Source organism: Drosophila miranda, chromosome 3, assembly GCF_003369915.1.
Source record: "Drosophila miranda strain MSH22 chromosome 3, D.miranda_PacBio2.1, whole genome shotgun sequence".
NCBI lineage: Eukaryota > Metazoa > Arthropoda > Insecta > Diptera > Drosophilidae > Drosophila > Drosophila miranda.
The window spans coordinates 17,568,145-17,586,076 of NC_046676.1; the positions used below are offsets into that span (position 1 = coordinate 17,568,145).

Sequence of the window (17,932 nt, forward strand, 5' to 3'; positions counted from 1 at the left end):
TTATGAAACTAGCCTACGGATAAGACGTCCTAGAGAATGTTCTTTCGGTATAGAATAAACAGTTAATGCCACTTAACATTCAAGACACTAAAACATATTTATTTAAATTTGGTATAACGTAAAGCACAAGTTAACTAGTTCTTATACATGTCACAGAGCACCTTTTCCATTGGCGTGTTGCCGATTGTGCGCTGAAAGTAGATAGATTCAATCTTGTGGGAGCTAATCATGCGCAGAAGAGGCAGCATCAGGAGGAGTCTTCCGAACCGTGCAATTTGAGCTGGGAACTGCGTTTTGGTGTGCTGCGACAACATAACCTGTTTAAAGTAGAGTATACATATTTAGATAGTCCGAATTTAGATACCAAACGGCTCTGGCTGGTCTCTTACATGGGCCTGATCCTGAAGATTCTCTATTTGTGCTGGGTCCTTAAGGCCACGGGTCTCGGGTCGGAATAGCACAATTGCCTTCAGGCAAGCGAATTCAGCTGGATCCACCAGTACAGCTTTGTATTTGCAGAAGATTTCGTGTAGAGTTCGAACATCGGCTGCCAGCTGACCAACGACAATATCGTTACGAACTACCAACACTCGTAGGCCAATTGTGCTCAAACTTACCTCCTCTTTTGTTGTGCAAGTATCACCGTTTGCGTTGTTCTCCAAGTTATTGCAATGCTCGGCCACAGAGAAGAGCGCGCACCCAGTGGGGTCCAAGGGGATGCACCACTGAATGGCGTTCAAGAGGAACAGCTCTGACCAGGACTCCTCCAGCAGGATGACCTGAAAAAGCAATCAAAGTTGCAACTTACTTACTTACATTGTTATGGGCTACGCTACCTGATCCCGGAACGAGAGACGGGCAAAGCTGGGAAGGTTCTTGGCCCACTTCACGGCCATGAAAAGAAGTCTAGCACTCGTTTCGTAGACCGTTTCATGCTGGTGAGCATATAGGTTAGGCGACATGAACTGGGGCATGATGAAATTGGAGTCGGATCTGCTGCCTGTGTGCGGCTCCTCATCGTTGGTCACATCAATAGAATCGTCTGAAAGACCAAACAAAATTGATGGTATACGGGCTGGAACTCGTAAAAAATAGAGAGACCCACCATCATTGTCGTTCTCTAGTGTGGGACTGGAAGAGCTGACGGAGGAGACGCTGCCACCGGCGTTGTTCTTTTCGTTGGTTGCTTCCGGCGCTGGGGAACTGGGATCAATCGAATGGTTACTGCTCGAGTTGGTCGAATGGGAGACATTGCCGCGGCTGGTCAGCTCCATGGCCATTCCATACACAGCCTTCTCCTTTGGCGAGTGGTGCACTCCGGCGGCATTGAACATGGGAAAACTGGCGCTGCTCATGTGATTCGCCGCCAGCTGCATGGAGGAGGTGAGGTGGTTGTGGTGCAGTAAACGTCCTGGGGGCAGGCTGCCTAGCGCTGTTCAAGTTGTAAGAGAATCAAATGAGTTTTTACTGAGAACTAAGAGTCGAATGGAAAGGCGACTACTCACAGGGCGGTGGCAGCAGTCCGGAACCGTAGCAGGGAGGCGATAGTAGCACGGGTGGTCTGCAAATTGGAGTTACCCAGAGATTTGGGCGGTTAGACAGTGAGTTATGCAAATGACAGCACAGCCACAAATACACACAAACACACACGTTGAGACTTACCCAAAAACACCGACGGCAACGGCCGCCTCGCGCAAAGCCCGGCCGTGTTCCATCTCCCTCAGCGTCTCCGGGCGTATAGTGGCCGTGTTTCGTGGCTGTCGCTCATTTTGCACCGCTGTAATTGGAAAACAAATGCAACTAACATGAGTACTCCAGATCTAAATCGTCCTCGAATATCTCGCAGGTCGCCACGCAGCAGGAAGGCAAAACACGCCCAATCGAGGTGTGCGGACGCTTCGGACGACAAGACGTGTCCATAATGAGGAAATGTCACACTGATAAAATTGCTTCATGCCTCACAGGTACGGCCCACATCAGCTCTTGCTGAGCCGTGTTTTCCCGCCGCTTCTCATCAGCATATACACACAGCTTCGCCAGAGCAGCGCCCGCCCCGTCAGGCCTCAGCCATTCATAGTAAATTGGTTTTGTGGTCACGTGCCGCTCACGCCTACAAATTGTTTTCCCATTTGTTGATGCAATTTTACCGCACAATGAGGCTGCCACAGAGCTACTACTTCGCTAATAATGGCGGATCGGCAGGGGGCTACGAGTATTTTGCATATCCCACGCATAATTTATGGCTACATTACGAAAGGAGCAACAATAGAGTTTGAATAGTGGGGTGCCAAATCAGATGTTTGAAATAATGAAGTCAATCTCAAAGAAGAAGCCTCTTACGATATGCCGCGGAACTCGAAGATACGAGAACACAGATAACGCAGAATCATAGAGAACATCCAGTATATACTATACCTATCATGTGCTTACTCATTCCCCCTCTCTATCTCTCACACACACTCCGCTCACACACTCCGCTCTGGCGGATATATAACTGCTGCTGCTGCCGTAACATTACCGAACACATCAGTTCGTCCCTTTTGCGAGAGAGATATATACATATATACGAATTACGAGAATTCTGTATAAATAGATTGTATAATTTAAATCAATCACCAACGCACTTATACTGACTGAGTGCAGGGTATAAAAGTAGAGCCGCTGCCCTTGCCTGCTTATGACTGCAGCAAAAACCAGGTATATCTTGGTTATACCTTATGGAACTATGTAGAGGGGAACCCAACCGACTTTAGTTTGGTTATCGAAGTTTGGAAAATATAATTTTTAAAGATATCGAGCTGTGTACAAAGAGTGATGTTACTGCAGTATACGATTCTACCCACAGCCACCTATTGAGAGAAATGTTATTGAATTTCTGGCGAACCTCCGACTTGGGTTGTTACGAGGAGCGCGTTGTAAAAACGGCAGACCCTGCACCCGTGTCTGCCTCGCAACAAAGCGACAAAACTTTCATTCGACATAATCAATGAGGGTTCACTCAAGTGGCAGCTCTAAAGCTGCGCAAAATCTGTCAAAGACAACAAGCAGCAGGTAACAAATCAATTGGGTGAGCAATATGTAAATAAGGCCCACCCGCACTGGATGGGACGGGGACCCGCGGGGACCCATGGGTACCCACCCCGAGGAAGCGTGCTCCGTAGTTGCTCTTCCCGCTGGCAGAGCGTGTGAAAGGGGTATGGAAGTGGAAGACCAGAAGACCAGAAGACCAGAGATGTGTATATTTACTTAGAGTGGAACCGGGCACGTGTGCACAGGCTTTTGCGGTTCTGCTCTGTTCTGTTCTGTTCTGTTGAATACCAATTAAACGTGCTTCACTTCATTAGAGCGATGGGTGATGAGTGCTGCTGATAGATGTTAATAGAATAGAGAAGTAGTGACAGCCACCTACCGTCCTTGTTCATTCCCATTTGAAGGCACTTCTTGAGCCTGCAGGCCTGGCATTGATTCCGATGTGCCTTGTCGACGATGCAGCGTCCCGTGCCCGCCTGGCAGCTGCAATCAAAATATAGTAAGTATGTGAGGGTGAGAGAGGCATTCATCGATTAGAGAGTAGAGTACGGAGGAAAGCACCAGTTGCCAGGCATAATTAAGTTATTCGCCTCCTATCCTCCCGCAGATAACGAGATTTGTCGTGTCAAAAATTGCAACATTTGTCAAATCCGACCGGAGCAGAACACAAAGGAGCAGACTAACACCAACGTCAACGGACCGGAATGCCAGCCGCCAATAGACGGAGGACAAAAGCACTTCAGAGTCTGTGCTTTAGTTCGTCAGCAGGCAGCAAAAGGATCCATCCACTATCCACAATCCGCAACCTTCTCTTCCATCGACCTTTCGGTCTTTGTTCGCCGCCTCTCCTACTGGTCCTCTGCCCTTTGCACTTGCGGAACATAATCAAATCAAGCCCGAGAGGGCATGTGCTGTGCCCGTTAGCCACTATGTATGACTCCGTGCCGCAGAGCACCACCCAACCATCCAACCATCCAACCATCCAACCAGTCGCCAGTCGGACCACTTTAGCTTAGTGTCTAGTCATCACTGCCTCTCCTCGCACTCTAAGCCCGTGCCAAAACTCAAAGATGGACAATTTCCTACCGAATTCCAACTGTTATCCCGTTTTATGTGTTTTTTGGCGCCTCTGCTAATATCAACTAACTCACAAAGCACTTAAGTAAATGTATCCAGGAAATACTATTCGTATTCTTACGAGTCTATCCACTTAAAATGTACACATTTTTATGCAAATTAGCTGGTCTTCGTAAACAAATTATGAAGATTGAATCAATTTGTATGGTCTATAAAAAAGTACAATAATATTTTACAACCAACTCACTTCCAACTATCAGAAAATTCAGTAAGAGTGAGAAAAACACGTCATGTTTGCCAAGAGATTTATACATCCTATATTTTGAGCATCAGATCAACTTTCGGGCCTTGATGGGAAAAATCATTTTGTTTCTAAGGACAATTGAAATGAAAACGTTACAGATTGCAATTTAATCAAACAATTTTTGTCACCAGCCTCCCAAAAGAAATTCCTTCAGCTAAGCTCGAAAGTTCTGATTGGAAACAATTGATTATAATTGAAAACGACTTAATGGGAGCAGACCACCAGAGACGACGACATAGAAGCGACCACCCCTTGGTCTCCTTGGCCTGGCTCCGATTGACTATAACAAATATCGAAAAACATGTCACGTCGGAGAGAATATACACTAGCCCTCCGTTGGTCTATTCCAGCAGTCAGTGTATCGAGTCATCCCTTCGGTCTCTCACAGGGGAGAACAAGAACATTGCTCTATTTTGCTTAAAGCCGAGCAGAACCCGCCCCCTTTTTGACTTTGTTGCGATTCGGCTTAGGCCGATGGCAGACTGTGGGCAAAGATTTTGGGATCTGTGAGGGTTCTGGGGACTGGGTTCTGGTCGGGCGGGTCACATTTGGCCAAGTGTTTTGCGCTTAAGCCCCGCATATCAATCTCAGGGGACCGCCAGGATACAGAGATTTCGACGTTTGTGATTTACCGTGCATTCTGGGAGCCGCAAAGCAAATATACATTACTGTATCATAATTTTTGGTAGGCCAGGCCTAGCATTGATTGTCTCATCTCAGGGTATGGCAAGAAAAAACAGCGAAAAAACCAAATCTTTTAACGAAATCAGCACTTTAAATTCAATTACATTTTAAGCTTCAGTGCGGAGAAAATACCAGCCGCTTCGCACATGATGCCCAGCACTGTGCCCACGATACCCACGATATCTGCGAGGGCGCATTCAAAAGTTGACTCTCAAATCCTAAAGATTTGAATAATTGTAATGAATTTGGAAGCGTTTTGTAATCCGCCAGACGGTCCTCATGGCACAGAGGCCCACAGTCCACAGTCCACCCCAAACCAAGAGTCTCCCACTTTTAACAAATGTTGCAACGTTTTTATGCGAATGGGCGGATTTCGGACTTTAGTGCTTGCTACCTACCGATAAATGAGCTTCCTCCTCACGCTGCGCTTGAAAAAACCGGAGCAGCCGTTGCAGGCGAGGATTCCGTAGTGCTTGCCCGAGCTGGTGTCGCCGCAGACCACACAGATGAGTCCCAGGTTCTGGCCTTTGATTCGGGACATCGTTGACTGTTCCGCCGAAGACGCCGACTGGTTGGAGGTGGCCGCCGCAGCCGCCGCCGCTGCTGCTGCTGCTGCTGCTGCAGCGGCACTGTGGTTCCAGCTGAGGAGACGACCCGCAGAAACGGGAGGAGCTGGAGGGGCTCCAGAAGAGGCTGCCACTGTCGGTGGGGTTGGTTGTCCGTGCATCGGGGCTGGCGGTGGTGTGTAGCAGTTGCGCTGCGGACTGTGCAGCTCTGCAAAGGTCGAGTAATAAAAAATCACTTATGTAGTTTATTTGAATTAAATTTCAATTTGTCAACTTCTCTCGGATGTGGTTAGGTGATGGTAGGGGTAGGGGTAGGGGGTAAATGGGTGCCCGGGACCTGCTGATCTTATCCCTGCGTAGCGACATTGACGCCCTGTAATCCGCAAATATATTTACACATTCAATTAGGGTGCCATTAAGCCAAACGGCTCTCGACTCGGCCTCGTCTCGGATGGTCTCGACTCGTGCCGAGCAATCTGTGCGCAAAATTTGCCTCAGGGGACGATTGTTTTGCCATCACACCCTAATTTGATTGTAGTTTCCTTACTGATTTTTTGATGCACTTAACCCTCGACGAGGCGATGCCAGGCCACATTTGTTACTCTCGCCACTTGGCTGTGCGCCCGACCGTTTGGGTTTCTTGGCTTCAAGTCCCTTGCCCTGCCCTGGGTCGCCGCTGGACCTGCCCATGGACCGGCATCCACCAACTGGCACGCCACTGCTGCGGTCTAATGCCCGGGGATTAGCGTCATATGCTTGCATTTTCCGACGTTCCATCTTTGTTAATTTTATGGACTCGTTGAAATTCACTTTGGCGTGCTCCTGACAAAAGTGTTAAGAGCGCTCCCAGGCTGTGGTATGAATTTGGAAATTTTAGCGCCCTGACTTGAGTCTAATTCAATTTCGTGATTATCATAAATTGAATTTGCAAGACCATTCGTGCATTCCATCGGAAGGTTGTGGAGTCGATTTGATTTGATTAGTTTTCTGCGATTGTTCTATACATAATATGCATAACAATGTAGCACATAAATATTTCTGATCGGGATGAGTAGTCCGATCGTATAGATCATTGGCGGGGGTTGGAGGGATCGGGCTAATACATCGGACTGAAACGGTGCTCTGTCTTGGAGCCGGTTATCACATCCACCGTCCACCCCACGCACACCATCAAAACCGCAAAAATTAACAACCTAATTGATCTGCAAAGGCGGCAGAAAGTAGGAATTTGGAGGTCGACATGTCAAGTGCTACTTGTTTGTAGGTAAGAAAAAAACCAACAATCAAATGCAACAAAAAAATACGTAAAGGGCATTATCACGTTCTTTAGTAAATGGCTTGTGAAAACATAATTACTCCGTTGCCTTTTTGTGTTCTCCCACGATTTAATTAAATTATATTAAAAAAAGGTTCCACATTTAACAAGTACAATTTTTATATGCTTTCACTGAGAAGCAGTCAAAAGGGAAGCAGCTTAAACAAAAAAGATATAATGTATCATCTCGAACGGGGTCAAGGGGAATATTAAAAATGGCCAGAAGCCGTCCGTCCGTGTGCCTCTTTCTATGATTATTGTTATATTTCATTATATTACTTTTGCGGTTACATTACTACATATTTTCAAATCACGCAGTAAGATTTTGACAAAATCGGACCACTTTATGAGGAGGGTCATGATAGCAGCTTAACAGCCAGCTGCTAAAATACCGACTTATTGGCCGTCTAATATATAATATTGTTCAAAATATCGCTGTGATCCGAAAAGTCAATAAAATAATATTTTAGAGATACGGGTTTCCGATATGAGAAACCTAAACGTCTGTACGTCTCAATAGGATAATAATTATAGTCAGAACTCGTCCAACATGGGCCACAGCTTACACTCCTGATTCGGAAGCTAAATCCAAAGGCCGTCCCGTTCCCGACCGTTGTTTTAGCCTTTATCAAGCTTTGGCCAAAACAGTTTGACGACCCGTAAGTCACTAGAAACCTGTACTTTTCATTGGTTCGTACGATATTGTAGTAACTCTCTATCTCTATTGCAACAAAGTCTTATTGAATCTATGGAAAAATGATTTTGTAACATTAACTGGGACTCTGATCCCAATAGGTCCCTTATAGGCCAATCTTCATTGCATCATCGCAGAGTGTGCAATGGTTTTATGCTTATGCCCAAGCTCCTTCTCGGGATTGTGGACTCCAAAACTCTTTTGGGTCAGACTGACTTTGTGGTTCCTTCAGGACCTACCCGTACTCTCCGGCCTATCCGTTTAACCTTACGTATGATCCTATTAGAGTCCTTCGTCATAATTACAATACCCTCTACCATTCCGTATACCCGGAAATATCCCTTAAAACTATAGCTTGTAATATTTACCATCATCGTGAATCATCAAATTTGTAAAACTGTTTTCTGTTTTCTTATCCCCTTCTACATTTCCCTTAATGTTAATATGTTAATCTTCAGCAACAACAAAATATCCAAATCGGAAATTGTATCCATTCTAAAGGTCACCAATTGATTTTTATAGAAATAAAGATATAGACAATCGGAATGAACTGGTGCAGATTTTCGGACGTCTCTAGGAAGTGTTCTCCGAACTGGACGATTACAAGTACAAGAGGGACCTGGAGATAGCCTTCTCCTCCTCGAAGATTGCCTCTGTTTGTCGGTCCAGGATCTAGGAGAACCTTGACGATGACCACTTGTGTTCCGAGCTCCGAATATAGCAAATTTATGTGCTCAATAATAGTCATAATGTTCTTTGGACGTTGACATGCAATGACTGCATCTTACAAGAGGCGATGCAGTTACTGCACCGTCAAGTGGCCCGTGTGACACCAGCAGAAGGCTGTTAGGCAAAACGCAGCCCTCCTCCCGCCCAACCGACCGAGGGGCGCTGCCGCATGACGCGCGGTGCGTAGCCGAACCAAACGCGAACATGCAAGAAAGATAGCTATTAGACTAACATTCGAGGAAAATTAGTACTAAACTTACTAAGAAACTAAGCATGCAATCAAAATACAAATACCACTACAGTTACTAATTAATAGAAAGGTGTGTAAGGATTAATAATTTAATAAGAGGAAGAGAATTAGTGGTGGATATAATATGGTAGAGGGAATTATAATCCGAGCATAAGACCCTAAACGGTTCATGCAAGCAATAATTCGATCTACAAAGTGGAACGAACAACGGTATAAAATTTCTAGTCAGTCTAATAGGAATCGTGAAGTTTATGCGGCTCAACAGATCAGGGCTGTCTATGTCACCCCTGATCAAGTTGTGCATAAATATCACACCAAGCATTTTTCTACGGTTAACTAAGGATGGGAGGTTTACTACCCGCATCCCAGTTAAGGCCCCGCAGAGCAAAGAGTAAAAAGTTTTTCTGTACTGATTCTATACGGTCCTGGTGTACTTTGTACTGAGGGCACCATACACAGGAGCCGTATTCTAAAATCGGACGAACAAGCGAGGTATAGAGAGTCTTTGTTATATAGGGGTCGTCAAATTCCTTTGACCACCTCTTTATAAACCCAAGCACGCCCATGGCCTTATTTACCATGGTAGAAATGTGTTCGGAAAACTTTAACTTGGGGTCTAACATAACACCCAGATCATCCACCAGGGTAATTCTCTCAAGAGAACCACCAAATAGGGTGTAGGGAGCCAACAAAGGGCTAGAACGATAAAATGTCATAACTTTGCATTTCGAGGCATTAAGGTGTAACAAGTTTGCACAACACCATGACTGAAAGTTATTGAGATCGGATTGCAAGCGAGAATGAAATGAAATGTCCTTGTACTGGACACAGAGTTTAACATCATCCGCATACATAAGTACTCGAGAGTATGTTAATACTGAAGGTAAGTCATTAATAAAGAGTGTGAAGAGTAAGGGGCCTAGATGGCTGCCTTGTGGTACTCCCGAAGAAACCTTTACTGGTAAAGAGAGGGAGTTTTTGAAGAGGACTCTTTGAGACCTAGAACAAAGATAGCTAGAAATCCATCTCAGGAGGTTGGGCGGAAACCCTAAAAGGTCAAGTTTATGCGCTAAAAGGGAATGGTTTACAGAGTCGAATGCTTTACTAAAGTCGCTGTAAATAACATCCGTCTGTAAGTTACATTGAAAGCCTTTAATAATGAAAAAGGTAAACTCTAACAAGTTCGTTGTGGTTGATCGCCGCCTTAAACATGCATGCTGAGTTGGAGATATAAGTGACTTGCAGAGATGTTGCAAGTGCGGAGTTAAAACCTTCTCAAACATTTTAGGAATAGCGGATAACTTTGCTATACCTCTATAATTTTTTGCATCAGACTTGCTACCTTTTTTATGGAGAGGAATTATAAACGATTCCTTCCAGATCGGGGGGAAGCAAGAAGAATCAATGGACAGGTTGAATAGTTTAAGCAAAGGTCCACACAGAGCCTCGGCGCAGTACCTGAGTACACAACCTGGAACCCCGTCTGGACCCGGTGAAAACACCGGCTTAACTAGTCGAAGATCATGAAGTAGGGAACATTCATTTAACAAGGGACTGAAAATGCCGTTCGACCTCGGTAAACCGTATGGGTACGGATGACCAGAGTAGCTTTCCTCAGAATAGGTGGTTTGGAAGAATTGGGCAAAAAGATCGGCAATTGCCTGATCATTATTTGCCGACGTATTACAAAATGATAGCGCGGATGGGTGTGCGGACGTTCTACGCTTACTGTTTACGAAGCTGTAAAACTGTTTAGGGTCCTGAGAAAAACGTATCCTGCATCGAGATAGGTAGTTCTTATAGCATTGAGCATTAAGAACTGAAAAGTTTGACCGAGCTAATACATAGCGAGAGTGAGAAGTAGGAGAACCCACTTCTTGAAATTTTTTATAAAGTCTTGATTTTAAGTTTTTTAGACTGGATAACTCTTTGGTAAACCAAGGGGGTTTTCCAGATCTAGTCGGACAAAGAAAGCGGGACACAAGAATCGAAAAAAGTGCCAAGAGCATTGTAAAAAATGTTTGTGCCTTTTATGATATCAGTGCACAAGTACAAAGCGGACCAATCAAAAACCCTAATGAGGTTATTAAGTTTCGCAAACTCGGCTTTACGGACACGTTCGGGCAGCCTACTCGACCGATCCAATACAGTTGGTCCTATATCTAGCGACACCTCGAAAGTAGGGTGGTAAGCGTCTTCAGGTATAGTGAGCGGAAGGGCTCGGGTTAACAACACTATGGTCGGATCCGATACAAAGCACAGATCAAGCAATCGACCCAAGGAATTTTTCACATGGTTGACTTGAGACAGGGATAGGTCAAGCAAGCCGTCAACAAAGTCATGTCGTGACATGGGCACTAGGATACTAGACTCGTTTAACGAAGACCAAACAGTTCCTGGCAAGTTGAAGTCACCAAGAACTATCATACGATCTTTATCAGATAGCGAGGAAGAAACAGCGGTTAAAGCGGACAAGTGCTGCTCATAAATTGAAATATCCGAAGAAGGTGGGATATACGAGCAAGTAATGAATATAGCGAAAGCGGGAAGAATCAGTTTTACACACAGGAATTCCAGTTCCTATTGAACTTGGACTGTGAAGTGTTCCGACGTGAAGTAAGAGTCCACTGCAATTAGAACCCCCCCCTGCACGTCGAGACGAACGGTCCTTTCTAAAAGTTGCGTACCGACCTGCCAAAACCTCGGAACTAAGAATGTCCGGCTTTAACCAGGTTTCAATAAACACAATAACGTGGAAAGCAAATGCAACACTATCCCGGATAATGCAATAAAATAAACAATAATCACATCATCTCAAAAATAAGAATGTAGTGTTAAATCTTTATCTAATGGCCAAAATCGGAGGAAATACAATAACAATTTTACAGATAAACTTTTTGTTAACAAAATGGATACTAATAAAGTTTAATCGATTTTCAAACAGAGGTTTACGAGCGGATTTAAATGGGTGAAGAGGGACATGACACTGTGTATATATTGTATTTACTCTACTATTGGCGATCAAGAGTATAAGTTTTTATGTATATGTTTTTATACGATTGGTTTATCGAGATTTTTCATATTTGAATTAAAAAAAAAAAAAAAAACTTCCAATCACTAAAATCGAAACAGAACCAATTTGGTTTCTTTGTAAAAAAAAAAAAAAAAAGTAACCATTCGGTGGGATTTGATTGCTTGTTCACGGTACACAGGAAAACTGAAATTACCTTGGGATTCGGGGCGCGTTTCCGATAGACTTTCGTCCTTATTCATATCGAGATGTTACGGAAAATATTTGTTTATATATAAGCACGACGTTGAATTCAATAGAACACTAGTTAATATTTTAGCACGTCAATCGATTAAACGTTAAAGAAGTGTACTCGTATATTGACTTTCGACGTAGTAGGCTCCATCCTACACTTCTAACGACGGCAACCGCATTTCCGGCAACAAAACTGAAACGGAAACTGGAACTGGGCTCCTGATTCTGAGGCGGATAGAAACCGTACCGCGCTGATCCGACGGCACTGACAACGGAGCGGAGCGGAGACGGCTACGAGAGCGACGATGCAGCGACGATGATGTTAACGTCTCGATGTACGATTTCAGATTTATCATAAAACCATGACAGGAGCTAAACAGTGATGTGTCCACTCCAGCAGTCAAGCAGCCAACCAGCCATCCAGCCAACCCCGAAATAGGAAAAAATCTGTAGATATAATCCGTGGTCGGTGAGTGGGCACAGGGCGGGCGTTCGTTCATATGAATGTCTCTCTGTGTGTGTGTGTGAGTGCAGTGAGAACAAAAAGCACACCACCACCAGCAAGGACCATACCATACATACCCCTGCTAAGAGCAGAGAGCATCGAGCATCGAGCAGCGAGCATCGAGCAGCGAGCGTAGCAGCAAGCAGCAAAAGCAACAAGAATGGCAAGGATAACCGCACCCGCAACCCAACCCCCAACTGTCGCCCACTCCGAGGGCCGAGGAGGAAGACTTTTAGTGGCAACTCTGGTGGCGCATTTGCTTGCTGGCTTGCTGGCTTGCTTTGATTCGTTCCTTCTTGATACTGTGGCATCCGACGCTCTGTTGTTGTATGTAAGCCAAGCCACAATCGCAATCTCCAATAAACACCCGGCTCTGCGCTCTCTGCGCACACACACACTCATACGCACGCTCACACTGAAACAGAGAACGCCGCCATCATGACTAAGCGATTAGAGGAAGAAGGAAGGAGAGCAATGGAGCACTGGCAGGCCCCACTCACAGTCACCCTCGCACTCGCAGAATCACTCCTACAGTGAGAGTCAGTGCTGCCAGGCCTTGGCCATTAAAGCTCACTAGATTTGGCTTAAGAAACAATTAAAAACTACCGATATATGTAGATCCCAGAGTTTGTTTAAATATGTGCTCAAATGAAGTGTGACTAGGCATGTGTAGGCATAATCATTAATTAGTTAGTGCAACAACTTAATTCCCTTTAAAAATATTTCGAATCATGATCATAGCGATCCGTTAACTTCCTTTAAAGCTAGACAGTTATTGGTCAAATGAAGACACCAAATGGACATATTTATTCGGATTCTTTGGGATCGATTCTTAAAAGATATCTTTAATGTAAAAATTCACTAACCAATATATCTAGTGGGAAAACCACTAGACAGGCAGCACTGTTGGTGTGACGCAGCTGCGCGGCTTGCGCTTGTATAATCGTCTTGGGCTTTGACATTTTGTTTTTGTTTTATAATACCTGTGTGATGCTGGTGCCTTTGGATTTGCCATGCCTTCTGCCCTCTTCCAAAGGGGAACAGCGGACGACGCCTTTCCGCCGAACTTTCCCCCCTCACTGTTGCCCCCACTGTCGAGGGTCTTCCCAGTTAACTGTAATTGCATTTGAGGGTAAACTGTTTCTTCTTATGGCTATTGGGTGTGATCGGGATGTGTGGCTGTCTACGAACCCAAAAGTGTGAGAATTTGCACACATATTTGTGTTTAAACTTATGAACGTATGTATATATCTGTTACAAAAGAGGAACTAATTACCTCCTAAGTATTCAGTAAAGTGAATACCATTGATGGTCCGAAAAAAAATATTCGGTTCGGGATAAAGGGTATTATTACGTCGATATGCATTTATCCGATAGATAACAGTAAATGTGCACACATCTAAGTGTACATATGCGAGTATTTCATATACATATGTATATATGTATAAGAACAAAGGAAACTCTCGACATCCAAAGTACTGAATAGAATTTCGCATTACCCCAAAGGTTCGAAACGAAAAGGCTAAACAAAAAAAAGTCCGAAAGTCCACTGATCCAATAATCAATAAAGGTTGCTGCTACTGGGTGGCTGCCCCCAGTTTTTGAGGGGGTTTGTGGGGATCTGGAAGGGAGAGTTTTGAACTCCCGACTTCACTGAGGAGCTTTTGGTATGCTTAATGCGCCGACATTAACTTTGTAACAAATGAGATGTCGGAATACAACATTCAGCTGGCAGAAGTTTATACTCTGAAAAGTCAAAGCGCTTTGCCGCGATGGCCACGCCCACCACACTGCATGAGGGAGGAGCGTGCGAGCGAGAGAGAGAGTCAAGAGAAGAGAGAAAGAGAGAAAGGAGAAAGCAGAAAGAGAGAGACATAGTCGGAGGGTTGGTTCTTGACATTTGATACATACACAACACACACATACACACAGATATACACACGCGAGCATGGACATACAGATATAGATACGTATGTATGTATGTATGCATGTGTACATATTCGTGCCTTGGGTCGGTCTCCATCAAGTCAAGGGCGAGGAGTGCAGGCTGGCTGGCTGTGCACTTTATTTAATCAATCAAAACTCGCAATTCAATTATTCACAGGAAAAATTTGAGCTTCTGGGTGGAGTCATTGAAGGTGCGGACTCAGAGCTGATACTAGATCATGAGAAGTACGCCCAGGACCAGGAGTAGCATCGTCCCAAGTTCCTTGCATACGACCCGTCTGCTGTCGCAATACTTTCCCAGAATCCTCTGTAATCGCTAGATTAGAGCGTGGACATGGTAGTGCTGCAGATTATAGCACACGTGGAGCAGTTCCTTGAATTCGTCCAATTTGAATTGGGGCTGTGACGTTATTTATTTATTTATTTATTAAATTAACAAATTATCTGTTAATAATGGTGCTTAGTTACTAAAGGCGGAAAAAGATAAGTTAAAAGTTAGCTAAATTTAAATGATTATAAATATTGCATGCAATTAGTTTAAGAGACAGTTCAGGGGATAGGGTTTGACAGAGGGAGTTATAATTATAATTATTAAAACCCTAAAAGGTTCATGATCAGCATAATTAGACCTACATATGGGTAGACGGATAGCCCTAAAAGTACGGGTAGGTCTAGATGGAACGGCCAAGTCAATCTGACCCAAAAGAGTTTGGGAGTCAACAGTCCCAAGAAGGACGAACATTACGCCATTGCATATTCTGCGATGGTGCAACGACGGCAGGTCAATAAGATTTAGCCTAGACCGGTAGGGTGGCAAGATTCTACCCGAGTCCCAGTTAAAGTTCCGAAGGGCAAAAATTAAAAATTGCTTTTGCACGGATTCAATAACAGCCTGCTGCTCTTTATACTGCGGGCTCCACACACAAGAACAATACTCCAATATAGGACGTACTAACGAGATGTACAGTTGTTTCGTGACGTCCAAACTCCTTGGACCAACGCTTGATGAACGCTAAAACACCCTTAGCTTTATTTACAGTTGCAGCTATATGGGTGTTGAAACACATCTTATGATCAAAAAGGACTCCGAGGTCATTTGAACTCGAAATTCGCTCAAGGACATGATTTCCTAGAACATATGAGACAAAATGAGGAGCGCGACGGTAAAATGTCATGAGTTTGCATTTGGAAAGGTTCAGAAAAAGAAGATTAGTTGAACACCACAATAGTAGTTCACTTAGATCAAGTTGAAGGCGTGTGTGCAAATACCAATCAGAGTAAGAAAGACAGATTTTGACATCATCAGCATACATTAGTGTAGTAGAGTATGTTATAACTTGAGGAAGGTCGTTCACAAATAAAATAAACAGAAGCGGGCCCAGATGACTTCCCTGTGGCACACCTGAAGTAACATTAACAGTATTTGACAACACGTTAGAAAACAAAACACGTTGAGTACGGTTAGAGAGATAGGACAAAATCCAATCTAGAAGATTCGTTGGGAACCCTAATATAGAGAGCTTTTGAATAAGCAGAGCATGGTTCACAGAATCGAATGCCTTGCTGAAGTCCGTAAAAACTACATCCGTCTGCAAACCAATTTGAAAACCCCGGTGGATTAGGTTAGAAAACTCAAGAAGGTTAGTCGATGTCGAACGATGTCTGAAAAAACCGTGTTGCGACGGAGATATCAAGCTGCAACAAAGATGTTGCAGTTGCCGGGTGACCAGGAACTCAAGAAGCTTCGGGATGGCGGAAAGCTTTGCGATACCACGATAGTTTTCAATGTTTGATCTTGAACCTTTTTTGTGAAGCGGAATGATGTAGGACTCATTCCAAATTACTGGGAGACAAGACTGTTCCAAGGAGAGGTTGAAGAGAAAGGTCAAGGGTTTGCAAAGGGACTGGGCACAGTGTTTTAAGATGCAACTTGGTACCTTATCTGGACCCGCAGAAAACGATATGTCCATAGATGACAAACCTTCCAGAACAACGCTTTCCTCGAAAAAGGGCAGAAAAATGCTGTTAGCTTGAGGTAGCTGGTACGGATACGGAGTGGATGCGTTGTAAATATGAGACGAGTACGTTGTTTGGAAAAAGTTAGCGAATAAATTTGCAATACCAACAGCAGAAGCTTCTGTTTTGTTCTGGTAATGAAGGGACGGAGGAAAAACGTTTGACTTGCGCTTAGAGTTAACGAACGAATATAATTTTTTAGGATCACTACGAAAGTTACTACTACATTGTGAAAGGTAATGATTATAACACTGACTATTGACGGCAAGGAACAGAGAGCGAGCGGAGGAGTATAGAGCAAAGGCCAACGTGGAGCCCGACTTCTGGTACTTTTTATAGAACCGGGATTTATTATTTTTTAAGTATGACAAATACTTGGAGAACCAGGGAGGCTTGGACGATACAGGTACAGTGATATCTGGAACAAACGTATTAAGGGCGGAGTAAATAGAACTATAAAACGAGTTAACAGTTGCATCTATGTTCGGTAATGAATAAAGAAACGACCAATCAACACGCGAGAGATGTAGATCTAAATCGATAAAGTTTGTTTGCGAAAACACTTTATGTGACAAGGAGCCATGGAACTGTCAGCACCTCCAGATTGTGTAAACTCCAGTGATATCAACAAAGTTGGATGGTTAGGATCTTCAGGGAGAGATATTGGGCTTGCTCTAGATACCGTAGCAAGAGAACCATCGTTAACAAAAACGAGGTCAAGAAGTCTGTCCCTAATGTTTTTAACGGCATTAATTTGGACAAGGGAAATATCCGTTAGCCCATTGATAAAGTCATTATGGCAATTGGGAAACAACAGGTTAGCGTCATTACAAGGCAGCCAAGAAAGAAATGGGAGGTTAAAGTCCCCCATGACAATAATTCGATCATTGCACCCTAATGCAGAAACAACATTATTAATTGCTAAAAGGTGGTGTAAGTAAAGCTCAGCATCAGACCTGGGAGGAATGTAAGAGCAGGAGCTCTTGATAATTCTTGACAAAGTGTTGTAATTTACAGATATTTAAAACTTATGTAGAGGTCAGTAGCTTCTCAGTGGGATAAGATACCCGGTACTCAGAATCTATATAGCTATGCAAATATATAAATATCTTATCTATATCTACGCTTTTTATCAATGAAAAGTCCAGGTGTGATGACAGGTGACAAACAAGGCGGGAATAAGACTACAAAATACACTCTAATTTATTTTTCAGTTACTTATGGACATTTCCAATCTGACCTTAAAAATGTTAAACAAAAAAGCCAAATTCAGCGATAAAAAAAAGTTGAAAATTATTGCAGTACTCGAGATTGGGACAATTTTCTGGGATTTTTTTAGATAGTTCAATACGTTAGAGAGACTTTGAGGTTTTACGACTTGGACAATAGGACGAAGGCGTTAGCCTGGTTACACTCGAAGAAGTGTAATACCGACATTAAAACTTTTTTTCTAGGACAGGTAAACCCCTATCATGCCAGTTGTATCATCTATAACTTGTTGTAGGTTTAAGTTAGGCAAAAAATATTTAATATTCAAGATTTACATACAT

General features: G+C 43.7%; 1 protein-coding gene across 1 annotated transcript; it reads right to left on the bottom strand.

Moving 5' to 3' along the window:
- Positions 1-86: 86 nt before the first annotated feature.
- LOC117187778 (photoreceptor-specific nuclear receptor-like) lies at positions 87-12,314 on the bottom strand. The gene is made up of 10 exons (XM_033390613.1): positions 11,877-12,314; positions 5,494-5,869; positions 3,410-3,513; positions 1,663-1,777; positions 1,506-1,561; positions 1,106-1,432; positions 837-1,042; positions 618-779; positions 390-554; positions 87-317 (listed from the first exon to the last, which is right to left on the bottom strand). Exons 1-10 carry the CDS (start codon positions 11,920-11,922, stop codon positions 135-137), a joined length of 1,740 nt encoding a protein of 579 aa, XP_033246504.1. The 5' UTR covers positions 11,923-12,314; the 3' UTR covers positions 87-134.
- Between the last annotated feature and the right edge of the window lie 5,618 nt (positions 12,315-17,932).

Bases quoted from the DNA above. Each gene is read 5' to 3' on its own strand.
- LOC117187778 (XM_033390613.1), bottom strand. From the start codon at position 11,922: ATGAATAAGGACGAAAGTCTATCGGAAACGCGCCCCGAATCCCAAG. The intron at 1,778-3,409 runs GTAGGTGGCTGT...TTCCAATTACAG, and splicing joins AATGGGAATGAACAAGGACG to CGGTGCAAAATGAGCGACAG. The intron at 555-617 runs GTAAGTTTGAGC...GTCGTTGGTCAG, and splicing joins CTTGCACAACAAAAGAGGAG to CTGGCAGCCGATGTTCGAAC.